The sequence below is a fragment of the Bos grunniens genome, chromosome 5, assembly GCF_055505025.1.
Source record: "Bos grunniens cultivar Pamir isolate PY7600 chromosome 5, Bosgru_T2T1.0, whole genome shotgun sequence".
Taxonomy (NCBI): Eukaryota; Metazoa; Chordata; class Mammalia; order Artiodactyla; family Bovidae; genus Bos; species Bos grunniens.
Genome location: NC_141169.1, coordinates 109553257 through 109568190, shown reverse-complemented (window position 1 = coordinate 109568190; position 14934 = coordinate 109553257). Strand labels below are relative to the sequence as shown.

Genomic DNA, 14934 nt, shown 5'->3' with positions numbered 1-14934 from the left:
AAGCGCTGTGCACCAGCGCCCCCCACCACCACCTTCCCTCCCCGCCTCCGCAGGCTTTCCCGCCCTGGCTGCCCCCCACACAGCATCCTCTAGCTCTGTCCCCTCTCCCCTTTCCTTTGGGGACCAAGCGGCAGGACCCAGAGCACAGAGGTCCCCGGGAAGCAGTGGGAAGCCGCTCTGAATCTGTTCAGAGGTGGGGGCCGTATCTCCCACCACGCCTGCAGGAAGGGAAAGCTGAACGACAGTCTTGGTCAAAGGGACACCTTCTGGAGGGAGGGGTACATGAGCGCCCATCTGTCTGAGGTCCTCCAGGGAGGGGCCCCAGGCCACGCAGAGCCAGTGGCATGCAGACACACAGAGGTCACTGAGCCTCGTGACCCGAGACCAGGGCTATCTGGGGAGGGAGATGCAGGCAGGCTGGGCCGGGGCCTGGGGCAAGTTTTCTGGAGAGCCCTGGGGTGAGCCTGGAGGAGCACGGGGGTGGGGAAGGGAGGCAAACCAGCCCCTTCCCCAGCCTGGACCTCTGGCTGGATGGGGAGAGATTGACATCAAGAGCTCAGAGGTCTCTCTACCAGCCAGTCAGGACGGAGGCGTTGGAGAAATTGATATTCCAAGGGAAGGCAGGGGTTGACCCGAAGGAAACGAAGTCAGGGACCAGTCGGGGAGGAGCTGCCGGCCAGAGCTGGACCCTGGTGACCTTCCTGGCATCTTTCAAAGCCTGCCTGATGGCTGGACGCGTGGCGTGTTTGTCAGGGGTATCCAGAGTCCCTCTTCCTTTACGCCCGCTTTTGGGGGTCCGTGGTCAGCACTGGGTGCAGGCTGAGAGACCCCTCGACACTCCTGCACCTTCTTTCTCTGTCTGCTCTGCTGGGCAACAGCAGGAGTGCCCAGAGGAAAAGCAGCCTTCCCTCCCAGGATCCCAGCCTCCCGCCCTGCATCATGAGACTGGCCCCCACCTGCCCCACACACCCCCTTGTCCCCCGGCTGCTCCCAGGACAGCATGTCCTTCCCAGCATCTGGAACCCTCTCCTCACCCATGGGGCACCTTCCCCTCCTTGAAAACTCAACCAGAACTCCCGTCCTGGTGCGCATGTCCGGCTGGACCTTCTTCTCTGACCCATATCACAGAGGACAGCTGTCTGTGGGTGGGCGGGTCATCCCAGGTCTACAGTGGAAGGCCCTTCCAGAAGAGGGGTCTGCCTCCCCTGGCTGAGTGAGGAATGGGCAGGGATGGAAGAGCTCAGCCAGGTGTCAGGGTCCAGAGGCTCTGACAACCAGCCATTAGCTGTTTGTGAACCGGATGCGGGGTTACTCACTGCCCCAGAGTGGACAGGTGGATGACGAAGTCTCTGGGGTCCCTGAGCACCAGCTCCCCAGCTGCTACATAAAGGATGGGCCCCGTTGACCCACAGCCGCCCGACCCCCCAGGTCAGCACAGCCTGCCGCTGGGTTTCAAGGGCACGGTCGACAGGAGAGCGAGGGGGGTGATGGAGTTTCCGACTCCCAGGGCACGGCGGCTCTGGCGGGGCGGGGTTGTGCGTGTGCCGCACGGCTGTTTTGTTTTGCCGTCTGTGATGACAAAGCAACGCGGAGGTGACAGCCAGGACACAGAGCAAGGAGGAGCGTCTTGATAAGCTGTCTGCCGCCCGTGGCCTTATTGAGGCTCTTTGTCTGCCAGCCGTGTGAGCGAGCGGGTCTTAAAGAAAAACTGCTTTGCAGGAAGCAGGCAGAGGAGGGCATGAGGCGGCGTGGATCAGGGGGACAGGCAGGGCGGGGGCAGGAGGAAGGGGTCTGCTCGCCCCCCCTCCAACAGGTTGTGGCAGGTCCCCCTAGGGACCAAGGTCAGGCTCTGATGTAAGGACCTGCCAAGCACAGGCCTGGGATGTGGGGACAGCAGCCTGGGAGGATGGAGGCCTCACCTGCCTTCGGCCTCTCCATCTGCAAACCCAGGACCAAGGGGTGGTCTCACCTGCACAGAGCAGTCTTCCGGGGGGTTGCCAGGCAGGGGTGGCCAGCCTGGGGCCCACTGGAGCAAGGGATGAGGTGTGAGAGCTGCCCTGGAGTCTCCCTGGAGGAGGCTGGGCTCTTTGATGGGGTGGAAAAGCATGATTCAGTTTGTGAAGCAGGCATTGAACAAAAGGGTTTGAAATGATTCGAGCCCCAGGTAACGTGTGGTGGAGCACAGCGAGCAAGTTGTCCTTAAATCCTTGAAGATGCCCCCTTCCTGCCCACTTGTCTCCCCCCAGGCCCTGCACCCTGCCTGCCTCACTCCAAACCAACCCCTGCTCTCAGCATCTAACAGTTCTTCCCTAGGAAATTATTCTTCATGTCTCACCTGAATTCCCCGTCTCTTAGTGGATTTCCCTGGGTCCTCTAGGGCACCAGGCACAGCTAGATCTCCAGCATTCAGCACCTCCATCTCTAGGAAGGAGGGGTTCCGAGTGGAGGGAGGAGTTCTGCAAGGCCCCCACCCCAAGGTAAGGGGAGTCCTTGCAGAACTGGCTCACCAGTCAGGGGGCGGACTCTGCAGAATTCACAAGCATTTATTTTATTTAGCTCGAAAAGTATTTATTGAGAGCCTTGCTATGTGCTAAGTGTTATTCTCGGGGCTAGGGAATTCCAGCCCCCTGCTCACTGCTAGCCCCCATTCTAGGTGGGGCAAGACAGACTATGGACGAGGAAAGTAAATGTCATGCTTCCTAGAAAATAAAGAGTGATGAGATAGAGGGTGAACGGCCAGTCGAGGGGAGGACCTCATTATCCGGGAGGTCAGGACACTGCATCAGGAGATGCTGTTTGCGCTGAGATCCAGTTGTAAGACGGAGCACTTCATTAATTCTAGGGAAGTGCATTCCGAGGGTGGGGGTGCTGGTGGAGGGGAGCGGGTGGCTGGTGCAAAGGCCCTGGGTTGGGAACAGGCTTGTTCAAGGGAGTTAGGGATTCGGGCTGAAATCAGAGAGATCGGCAGGGCCTTGGATGCCAAACCACAGAGAAGTTTCTATTTTGTTCTGAGGGCAGCGGGAAGGCCTTGGAAGGTTCTGAGCAAGGGAGAGACACAACTTAACGTTCAGGAAGGTCACTCTCTAGGCTCCGTGGGGAAGGATCCGCTGGGGGGTCCGGGGCGTTAATCCAGGTGGGATGGGGGTAGTGGTGGGGTTGGAGAGAGTGGGGAGATTCATGAAGTTTGGGAACAAGGGGAGCAGCACTCTGGCGGGATGTGGGAAGATAGTGACCATTAGGTGGGCGATGTGGCCTCATGTGGGGAGGGTTCTCAAGGAGGCTCTGGTTTGGGGAGAAAGCCACAGTCGGGTTTTGACCATGTGAAGTCTGAAATGCCTACTGGTGACCGGGGTGGACCGACAGCAAACAGTGAGGTGTCCCAAGTCCTAGGACCAGGGCCTAGGGCCTGGAGGGGCTCGTGAACCCACTGTGAGATGGACCCTGGTTCCGGAGCACAGGCTTGGGGGCTTGCTCCTCTGTCTCCACCCGTGAGCCTCAAAGCCCTGTCTCCTTAGGGAAACCTTAGCCCCGCCCTCTCGAGATGCCCTGGGTTAGAATCCCAGAATTTCTTCCAGTTTGGAAATGCCACAGCTCCAGGAGACCCAGCCCTGAGCCATGGAGTGGTAAGGCTGAGTCTGGCTCCAGAAAGGGTCTGAGCGCTTGGACCCAGAGGCCAAGGTCAGGGTTTCTTGAATCCCGAACCATTCACACTGCTCCCCTCTGGCCATTGTTAGAAGATGCCTCCTCTTTTGCTCAGCTTCTTCCTACACGTGAGAGAAGTCTGTCTAAAATGAAGAGCAGGGCGACTTCCCCAGTGGCCCAGTGGTTCAGACCACGCTGCCAGTAGAGGGGGTGTAGGCTCGCTCCTCAGTCAGGGAACTGAGATCCTGCATGCCCTGGGGCACAGCCAAAAGACTAAAAATGAATAAATAAAATGAGCATCAGGGGAGGTTGTAACAGGAAAAACGAGGGATATGGCTGAGGGGCCTCCTGCAGCCGTAGGGAGAAATGGGGGAGGGGAGCGTCCTATCTCCTTCCCACCCACTCCTTTCATACACACACACCCCCAGACCCGGCAGGAGCAAAGAAGCCCCCGATTGTGGTGGGAAATCTCCCTGTTGGGGTGACGTGGTCTCGTGAACATGGCAGAATGCTGGGGACCCCGTTTCACAGAGGAAGGAGCCGCAGACCTCGAGGGGGCTTACCCAGGTCCATCAGCGCCCTCCCGACAGGGGCTCACATCAGGCCCAGAGGAGAGAGTGGCCAGGGGCCTTAGAGACCCCGGGCAGTAGGTCTTCTTCGTGTTTAGGGGCCGGTGACTTGGGCGTGGATCCCCTCTTCCCCCCCGAGCTGTCTACCATGTGGACTCAAGCTCGGGACTTTAGCTGTCTGACACCCAGGACATTGTCTCTTATCTTCATCCCTGATGGTAGGAAGCAGCCTCGTTTCTTTATGCTTTCTCTTTCTCTACAACTTGCCTGTCTTCCTATTCTCTGGTCCCAGATTTCTCCTAGCCTCTGGGCACCACCTCGCATTCTCCCAGCCTGTCTGGGGACCAGAGAGGCATGGTGGCTCTTGTGAGCAGCAGCATCAAGCCGGGTTTTCCGGGGCTGGGAGCCTCCTGCAGGCCTGCTCACTGGGTCCTGCTTTGTAAGGAGGAGCCTCTTACACGGGGGCCTGAGCGGGCCGGTGGAGGGGTGTCGCTCCCACAGGGCCCTGGACTCCAACCTGGGTCTCAGCGGGAAAGTGGGACCACCTCCCTGGGCACCCACCTTGAGCTCCCAGCTCCTTGACCTCATCATCACATCTTGGGGTGTTTTCTGGTGTTGTCGGCTCTGGAGAGACCGAGCCACACGCGCCCCCGGCCCAGGCTGCCAGGTGCCCCCAGCCCTCTGCGGATGCACCTCCTCCCTTGGACTGGGATCCAACACCTCTCTCACCATCTCTTCGCTGCACCCCCGCCCCGCTCCCCGGCAGCCGTGGGCGTCCAGATGAGAATGGAATTCCTGCAGCGCAGCTTCTGGGCTGCCACCCGGCAGGTGGGTGTAGGGGTGTGGGCGGGCCACTCAGGGTGAGGACCCCAACCTGTGCACCTGAAGTGCTGCCACCGAGGTCCTGCCCGCATCTCAGCCCCGGACCCCCCGTGCACATACACAGGGCACACACGACAGGAACACACCATACACATGTCACACCACACAAGTCCCCCGTGTGCACACACCACACTCACCACATAGGCATGTGACCCCTGCATGCACACCACAGGTGTCCTTTGGGCTCCATTCCCCACAGACACCACACACATACATGCCATGCACAAACACATCACACACATCACACACACACCACACACATCACATCACACACACATCACACATCACATCACACACACGTCACACATCACATCACACACACATCACACATCACACACCACACACCACACACACATCACACCACACATACCATGCACAAACACATCACACACATCATACACACACCACACACATCACACACACATCACACACACATCACACATATACATACCATGCACACACATCACACACATCACATCACACACACAACATACATCACATCACACACACGTCACATATCACACACCACACACACTACACACACATCACACACACACATACCATGCACAAACACATCACACACATCACACACACCACACACATCACACACACATCACACACATACATACCATGCACAAACATCACACACATCACACACACACCACACACATCACACACACATCACACACATACATACCATGCACAAACATCACACACACACCACACACATCACATCACACACACGTCACACATCACACACCACACACATCACACACACATCACACACACATACCATGCACAAACACATTACACAGATATCACACACATCACAAACCACACACACACACACCACACATACCACACGCCTCACACACACATCACACACACACCACACACATACGTACCATGCACAAACACATCACACACATGACACACCACACACATCACATCACACACACATCACACAATCACACATACACATCACACACACACATCACACACACCACACACACACATACCATGCACAAACACATCACACAGACATCACACACATCACACACCACACACATCACACACACACATCACACACCACACACATCACATCACACATCACACACACACCACACACGTCACACCACACACACCACACACATCACACATACACCACACACATACATACCATGCACAAATACATCACACACATCACACACCACACACATCACACACCATACACATCACACACATCACACACACACATACATACCATGCACAAACACATCACACACATCACACACCACACATCACATCACACACGTCACACACACATAACACACACGTCACACATCACACACATCACGCATCACACACATAACACACATCACACATCACATCATACACATGTCACACATCACACATCACACACACATCACACACATAACACACACACATCACACATCACATCACACACACATCACACATCACATCACATACACTGCACCACACACATCACACACTCACACGCACAGACATGGATACACAACTCAAAGCTCTGCCCTTCCCTCCAGTGTGGTGCCGCGGAGGGGCCGTGCCCAGAGAGCTGCCAGGACAGTGTGAGTGCCTCCCCAGTGGGAAGAGGGGAGGGACAGCCTCCACCCGTGTCCCCCTGATGGGCCAGTCCCTCCTTCCCCAGCCTGGGCTCCATGCGGAGGCCTCCCCACATGGTCCAGCGGGCAGGCAGCAAGACCAGGGGTCAGTGTTAGGGCCTGGCCTTGACCTCCTTCTGGGCTTCTCCCCAGGACCTGGACTGCTTTGTCGTCGACAACAATGGGTTCATCCTGATCTCTGAGAGGCCCCAGGAGGTAAGGCGCTCGGAAGCAGAACTGGAGGGGTGGGGGCGCTCACATCGCCCAGTGACCTCTACTGTCAAAAAGGCTGGAAGCAATAATCCTTGCCCAGAGACAATCAGTAGACAGTCTGAAACCACAGCTGGCACTGAGAGACCCCAGGATCCAGCCTTTTCACCTCAGATGTCCTCTGTTTTGTCTCACCTGCTCTATTGGTGGGGGGTTCCCCGAGGCCCCCAGGTTTTGTCTGCAGCCTTGCCCTGGGGGCCCACCCCAGTGTCCTGAGCCCCTTCCTGCCCCCCACCACCTACTCCTGTCTGCCTCCCCCTCCACCCACCTTAGTTCATTCAGACATCCGGAGCAGAGCCCACAGATGGGGCAGCTCACGAACCACAAAGATGCTCTTCTCACAGTTGTAGGAGCTAGAGCCTGAGGGGGCCCCCCTGGGTAGCAGGGTTCTCAGTGTGTCCCAGCGGCAAGGGGCAGGGAGCCCCCTGGGGTCTCTTCTGAGAACACCAACCCCATCATGTGGGCCTGTTGCCCTGGAGGCACCTTTTTGCATGTGAGTTCGAGGCACACGCTCAGACCTCAGCGCCCACCCTCCCAGCCTCCGTGGGGCCAGGATCTGGATGCTCTCTCCCCTCCTCTGGACCTCCCGGGTGGGAAAGTCCATCCTCACCGGCCAGCCTGGCCTGGAGGTGCCCCATCACACCGGCTGGCCACACACCCAGGACCCCCTTAGACCCAGAAGGGCCGAGGAGAAAGTATAACCTCCCCACACATACTTACTAAGCCCCAGGAGGGGAAGCCCAGATGCAGGTGAAATCAGGAGCTCGGAGCGACCCCCTGTCCCTCCCTCTCCCCCTCTTCTTGCCCTCTCAGGTGGGCCGATTCCTGGGGGAGGTAGACGGTGCGCTCGTGACCCAGCTGCTCAGCATGGGGGTGTTCAGCCAGTAAGTGGGGCAGGCACCCCCCTCCCCGAACACATAGAGAGGAGGCGGGGTCAGATGCTAAACAGATCAGATGCATCTTGGATCCCAACCTCAGAACAGCACAGGGACCCCAGGGCTGCAGAGCAACCTCCTTAGGCCCGAGGCCTGCAGGGTGGGAAGGGCTGGGGTCCGCCTGAGAGGGAGAGCTAGGTCTGCTGTCCCTTGTCTTTGAGCAGCCCGAGCCCAGAAATGTCATTTTCTGACCTGCGGACAAAAACCCTGCTGCAAAGTCTCCTGGGGCAGGGTGGGGGTGGAATACGGGTGGGGTCTGGACTCACCCTGTCCCATTTCTGGCTTCAGAGTGACCATGTACGACTACCAGGCCATGTGCAGACCCCCGACCCACCACCACAGCGCCTCCCAGCCCCTGGTCAGCGTGAGTGTCCCCCCGGGGCTTCCCTCCACCAGATGGTGGCCTGTCCCTTTCTCTCCAGGAACCAGGGCCCACCTTGGCCCTCTCCCACTGCCCCCGCCACCCACAGTCTGCTCCCTCCCAGATCTTATCTGACGGGGCAGGAGGGGTCAGGGCAACTGCTCCAGCAGAGGGACAGCTGCAGCGGCCTTCTTGCCTGGTTCCCACCCTCACCCCGAAACGGTCCACAACCCATCAGGGATCCCATAGACGCCACCCAGGGTGATGACTGGCGTTATCCCATCATCCGCTCTACAGCAGGAATTTCCCAGAACAGCTTTCTGTTGATCCCATTGCTGGGATGGGGTCGGGGGAGCCCGGGGCTCACGGTGTGTCCCCTCTCCCCCCAGCCCATCTCTGCCATCCTGTCGGCTACCAGGTGGCTGATGAACGAGCTCCTGCTGTGAGTGAGGGGCTGGGGACTTCACGCAGGGGTGGGCTATGAGGGGGCCCCTTGAAGGGAGCTGCTTGAGGTCCCCACAACCCCAGAGGAGGAGGCTGAGGTCCGGGGTGGAACCAGCCAGGCACATACAATGCCCCCTCCTACATGCAGCTGCCAGGGGAGGGCCTCTGCACCCCAGGAGCCTCCAGACAAGGGTTCCCTGCAGGGAGGGGCAAACAGCCCAGGGACCAGTGAGGAGGGCAATCAGGTCTCTGACCGCTTCTATCCAACAGGCTCCTGCTGGAGTGGAGGGCCTGGGGCTCCTGGCGTGGGGACCACAGGGCTGAGGGTGAGTGCTCGGTTGCGGGAGCCCAGAGCCCAGAGCCCAGCATCATTCCAGCCGCCACTTGTGGGGAGGGGACTGCAGAGGGCCCACCACTCAGGTCCATCCTGTCGGCCTCTCAATCACCTTCCCTCACCTCTGTGTGACGTCATACCATCTCGGGACACCACGGACCTGTGTGACATCATCCGTGTTCCATCATCTATCCCATGTGACATCATCCATCCCGTGTGACGTCATCCATCATATATGACATCATCCATGTGACATCATCCATCCCATGTGATGTTGACCATTCCCATGTGACATCATCCTTTCCATGTGACATCATGCCCACACCATGTGACACCACCATCATCACCATCATCACCACCCCGTGCTGGGCCACACGTCCTGGACAGCCAAGACCGTCTTCCATCATTGTAAGTAGAGCAGCCGAGGAGCCCCAGTGCTGGGCTGGGAGGGTCCCAGGAACCTCTCTCCTTCCAGGACTCCTCAAAAATGAAGGCCCCTCCCAACTTAGAGCCTTGCTCCTTAGGGAAGGGTGCGTAGCCCAGACCCCATCCCACATGATCACAGCCCTGCCCCAGGGAAAACGGAACCCTCCAGCCCTCTCCTGGGCAATAGCTCTGATGACGCCAGAAGGCAGTGTCCTGTGGTCCAGAGGCCAAGGCCCCACACAGGGAACAGCTATCTGCTCACCCAGGAGTGGACATGGGTCCTCCAGGGCAACTGCCAGGCCTCTGAGTTTGCCGAGTCCTTTCTGAGCCCGCTTGAGTGACCACACAGGCCCCACTGAGGAGTCCAGGAAGTCTGGGCACTGGGCCCCCCGCCCACTTCTAAGTGACCATGGGGTCAGTTGCGGGGGGAGGCCCACTGCTTGTCCGGGAGCTGTGTCTGCAGAGCACCCACTGGACCGTCCACAGGAAGCAGGGCTGTTGTCTCCCAGGCCCCCCCACACCCTGACCTCCTCCAAGGCCCTGGACATCACCGCTGATGGTGAGCAGAGAGCCAGGCGTACCCAGGGTCACCCAGGGCGTCACTCACACTCAGCTGCTCCCTCTCCCCCGCCCCCCAAGTCCTGATGGCTTGCCATCTGCCAGTGGACGGAGCGTCTTCCTCCCAGAGCAGTGACCACACTGCCCAGGCTGTCGAGGCCCACCCCACGGGGGTGACCGAGGCCCCGCGTCCACACCTTTCTGTGTCCCCGCAGCCCACAAGCACAAGAAGCAGGACCTGCTGCAGCCCTGTGACACTGCCTACCCCGTGTTCGTCCACCAGACGGCCGTGCGGGAGGCCAACGGCACTGTGGAGTGCCGCGCCTGCCAGAAGTGAGCGGGGAGGGGAGGGAACCAGGTGGGGTCCCCGCGGCAAGGCCTCTGTGCCTCGGTGGAGGGACACAGGCCTCGGCCCAGAGCATGGCAGCCAGGTGGGGACAGGGCTAGCATAGTGTCCATGTTGGCAGACAGGAGAGATGGTCCTGAGGCCAGGCAGACTTGGGGAAGGAGGGCCAGCTCTTGCTTAGATGTCTGTCCACGCAGAGAACCAGGAGGCTGGAGGACGTTTCAGGAGTGGCTGGGGCACCTGATACCTCTGCCTGAGCTCCCACAGGGAGGCCAGGCTCTGGCCCAGGGAGGCCGGGAGGCCTGACTCAAAGTTCCGTGCTGCTCACTCCCACCCCGACCTTGGGCCACCGCCCACCCCCGGGATGTTCCATCCTGACCCGGAGGAGATGGCCTCCCCTAGGCTGTCCACTTGCCAGCATGCCACTCCCCAGGGGCTTCCGGGATGTCCCTGAGATTCAGGGCACGAGCAAACTGCCTTCTCGTGGGACGCCTGGGACCCTGGCCTCAGACACAGGCAGCCCGTCGTGTGCAGGCAGGCAGTCATTGTAGGACTCACACATCCGGTTTCACGGGAATGTAGTTATTTGTACACTTATCTCGGAGGCTGGCAGGGTGGACACAGCGAACAGTGTGGGTAAAGCCAAGGCCTCAGAGTAAACAGACTTGCCTGAAGAGGAACTGGTGACCTTGGGTGCAACACTTTACCCAGAGGAGTCAGCTTTCCCATCTGCAAAACAGGGATAATACCAACTTCGTATGGTATGAAGAAGGTTGAATATGTACATGTGAGTCTGTTGTGCACGTGTGTATGGGCACGTGGATGTGCTGTGTGTGTGTGCATGTGCACATATGAAGTCCTCTACCCCGTAGGAAATGCCTACGGGCAGTGTCTGTGGCCAAAGCACTGGCTGAGCCAGTGACCGCAACTGGCTTGCACCCACCCGGCTCCCAATCAGGCAGCATGCGGGTCTGGGGCGCCACCTTGTGGCCAAGCCTGAGCACTGTAACCTCGCTGGGGGCCGGCCTCTCCACACCGGCCTTTACTTGATAGTCTTGACTTAGGCCTGTGTTCCCCGCGGACGTCAATAACGACTCCCATCCCGCTAGATGTCTGGGCTTCCTTCCCTCCAATCCGCTAGGAAAGGAGCAGGGCAGCTGTAAAGGCTTGTGGGAGATGCAAACCAGGTTGCCTCCCACCAGGGGGCTAACCTGGGCCCCCAAGCCCTCACGCCATCTCCAGAAGAGCCTCCCTGAAGCCCAGCATCCGGCTGCTCGGAGCCTCCACGGGCCAACCTCTCTCGTGTCCTCAGGGCATTTGTGATGCAGCAGGTCCCCAGCAGCAACCTCCTGCTCCTGGTGACGGACCGCACCTGTGACTGCAGCATCTTCCCGCCAGTGCTGCGGGAGGCGGAGGAGGTCAAATATATCCTCTGGGGCTCCAGCCTGTGTGGGGCAGGGGAGGGTGGAGGGCGGGTCATAACCGAGGGGCTCAGATCTAGAGAGGTGGGGCCAGCCACCCTCACCACCAACACCCTGCCCTTCCCATGGCTCCGAGGGCTGACCTCTGACCCCAGAAGGCCGTGAGGCATCCAGTCCCACCAGAGGTTCCAGAACTGAGTCCCCAGAGGCTCCCGGGTGGCTCAGACAGTAAAGAACCCACCTGCAATGCGGGAGACCTGAGTTCGATCCCTGGGTCAGGAAGATCCCCTGGAGAAGGGAATGGCTACCCACTCCAGTATTCTTGGGCTTCCCTGGTGGCTCAGACAGTAAAGAATCTGCCTGCAGTGCAGAAGACCTAAGTTCGATCCCTGGGTTGAGAAGATCCCCTGGAGAAGGGAAAGGCAACCCACTCCAGTACTCTTGACTGGAGAATCCCATGGACAGAGGAGCCTGGCGGGCTACAGTCCTTGGGGTCACAGAGTCGAACACGACTGAACGACTGTCACACACACAGGCTCCAGTGTCATCTCTGCCTCAGCTGTGTTCACCTTAACAGTGACCTCTGCACATAATGCCTCTGTCAAGTGCGACAGGATGCGTTCCCAGAGGCTCCGCCGGCGCCCGGACGCCTGCCATGCCTTCCATCCAGAGGTGGGGGATGGGGGGGTCTTCATCCCCAAACCTCAGTCCAAGCCTGTACCGTTCAGACATGAGAGCACTCGACACCCAGTGTGCAGCTGTGAGGGCACTTCTGGAACCCCCATCCATGTCCATTCATGCAGGGAGGGACCCAGCAGTGTTTTTATGATGAGACCTGGTCTCCCAGGGGCCAGGCCCTTGGCAAACTTAAACACAGCTTCTCCACATCGCCCCCATCGCACTTGGATCCACAGGGTCCGGGCAGGTAGGAGGAAACCATTAGGCACATAATACTGTGGTGACCAGCCCTGAACACCGTAGTTGGGCTTCTTGTATTAGAGTCGTCCTTGCTAGACACGCTGAATCCACAGCCAGGATGCTCCCAGAGTGCCGGGCTTCTCTGCAGTCACTCTAAGAGGATAACTCCACAGCCCTTCCATCTTCCTTCTCCTAGAAGCAGGAGGTGGGGGGCCAGGGCTCCCTCCACTTGCTGGAACTCCCCTCTCCCCCAGCCCTCAGTCCCTCTTAGTCCCAGAACCTCCCTCCTGACTCCCAGTCTCCTGGTCGCCTCTGCCTGGACTGGTACCTCACCGGGAGTGCTCTGGGTCCGCAGGAGAATGCCCAGGACTGCGGAGGCGCCTCAGACACCTCGGCCTCACTCGCCCTGCTCCTGCTGCCTCTGTGGGCCTGGGTGCTGCCACCCCAGCTGCTGCGGTGACCTCGCCCCATCAGGCCTGCTTTGACACTGGGAAGTCAGCAGTCCACCGTGCTGTCTGGCACTCTACAGCTGGGTTCTTGCCCAGGGCCGTGCTCGTCCATCGTGGACCTCCTGAGATTGCTGGTGGAGTCAGAAACCCGTCCTGAAGACCTTCTGGGGTGCCGGGTACCCTCTACCCCACGTCTCAGTGGGCAGTCTTCCCCACCTCCTCTTGGGGAGTCCAGCATGAGCTCAACCTGGACCAAGACCAGAGAGCTTTAGTTCCATCTATTCCCCCAGATATCCAGACCCAGCTAGAGACAGGGCAGCTCTTTCTAATGAGCCTGGTTGGTCTTCAGTAGAATCCAAGGACTTAAATGTCCTGAGAAGGAGGAGAGCAATGAGGCTGAGGGCAGAGAGGGGAGGAGGGCAGGAACGCTTCCCACTAGAGATGTAGCTGCCCCAGGGTGAGGTATACAGCAGGGCAGCTCAGTCTCACAGTTGAAGCTCAAAAAAGGTGTGTGTGTATGTGTTCGTGTGTGTGCGTGTGCGCGTGCATGAGAGAGAGAAGGCAGGTCCTTTACATGAACATGGCTGCGTGTGATGCCCACAAACTATTGCTATTAAAAAAGTTTATAAATGTCTTTGCAAAGCCCTGACTTACCATTTGCCTCTTTCTAAGAAGAACCTAGTAGGTTAGCGATACAGCTGCTCCACTGGAGAAGGATGTGAGTCCAGGGCAGGGGGCAGGACCAGTTGCAGCCAGAGGGGTCCTAGCAAAAGACTGGTCTTCAGGGAGGCGTAGTCAGGGGGGTCCTGAAGGCTCCAGACCCCCCGGAGGCCCAAGGACCCATGGTGGTCTTTTTCTGGCTGATGATCTACAAGAGAGACCACCTGACTCTGGCCTTGGAGCTGGAGCTTTGGGGAGCATTCCCATTTGCAAATTGGAGTCCAGTGGGGGAGACGGATGCATCTGGGCACGCCCCCCACCCAAGGGGTCTCGGGGCCGCGGCTTCCTCCCACGCAGACCTGGCTCCCCAGGGACTGCTGTCCCTATGGTGGGAGTGACACTGAAGGCAGAACCACGCAGAAACCCTGGGGTGGCCTCCACTCTCTACGTTCAGCCGGCCTCCCCGGAAGAGGTGACCGCGATGTGCAAGGCGTGCACGTGGTGTCCGTGTCCTGAACCTGAAACCTCGTGGCCTGCGGTCGGCACCCACAGCGTGTCACCGGCTCTCCTCTGAAGCACCTGCTTTCCTGGTGGAGGGGAGGGAGAAAGGACGTTGGAACAACAGACAAGGTCACAGGTGCCCGCCGGGTGCAGGTGGGCGAGGAGGCAGCAGGGGGCCCACCTCCCACCCCCTCAGCTCAACTCCCCACCTTCACGTCACAGAGCCCTCCAGGAGACAGCCCCTCCCTCGCTGTGCCCTTCTGGGGCATCGGAGCATGTCCAGACCTTGACCTCTAACCTCTCTCCAGGACAGTATCCTGTTCCCCCTCCCCACAACCAGGAAGAGTCTTTTCAGGCAATTTATTGACGCTCTTGGCCACACAATTTAAAAACCACGCTTAGGAAGTACTGGGGCCGCTCCCAGCCTCAGCCCTGTCTCTGTGTGATCAGGAGGGGGCTGTGGGGCCAGGACTCCCTGTCAGAACCAATGGAAGCAAAAACCGTTGATACGATAAAACTGCTCTTCACCTGGGAGAAGAGAACATAAGCCCTGCCTTTGGAGGTCAGGGCTGTTC

The 14934-nt window shown here is 58.9% G+C and overlaps 1 protein-coding gene across 1 annotated transcript in view; it reads left to right on the top strand.

Moving 5' to 3' along the window:
* The window catches only part of CACNA2D4 (calcium voltage-gated channel auxiliary subunit alpha2delta 4), a 67284-nt gene extending 53446 nt beyond the window's left edge, over positions 1-13838 (top strand). Inside the window, exons 28-39 of the mRNA XM_086402603.1 lie at positions 4978-5039; positions 6659-6703; positions 6890-6952; positions 7820-7890; positions 8230-8305; positions 8692-8744; positions 9017-9072; positions 9468-9488; positions 10280-10397; positions 11723-11835; positions 12421-12503; positions 13105-13838. Coding sequence (XP_086258729.1) covers positions 4978-5039; positions 6659-6703; positions 6890-6952; positions 7820-7890; positions 8230-8305; positions 8692-8744; positions 9017-9072; positions 9468-9488; positions 10280-10397; positions 11723-11835; positions 12421-12503; positions 13105-13209 — 866 coding nt within the window. The 3' untranslated portion in view covers positions 13210-13838. The remainder of the gene's footprint in view (positions 1-4977; positions 5040-6658; positions 6704-6889; positions 6953-7819; positions 7891-8229; positions 8306-8691; positions 8745-9016; positions 9073-9467; positions 9489-10279; positions 10398-11722; positions 11836-12420; positions 12504-13104) is intronic.
* Positions 13839-14934: the final 1096 nt, after the last annotated feature.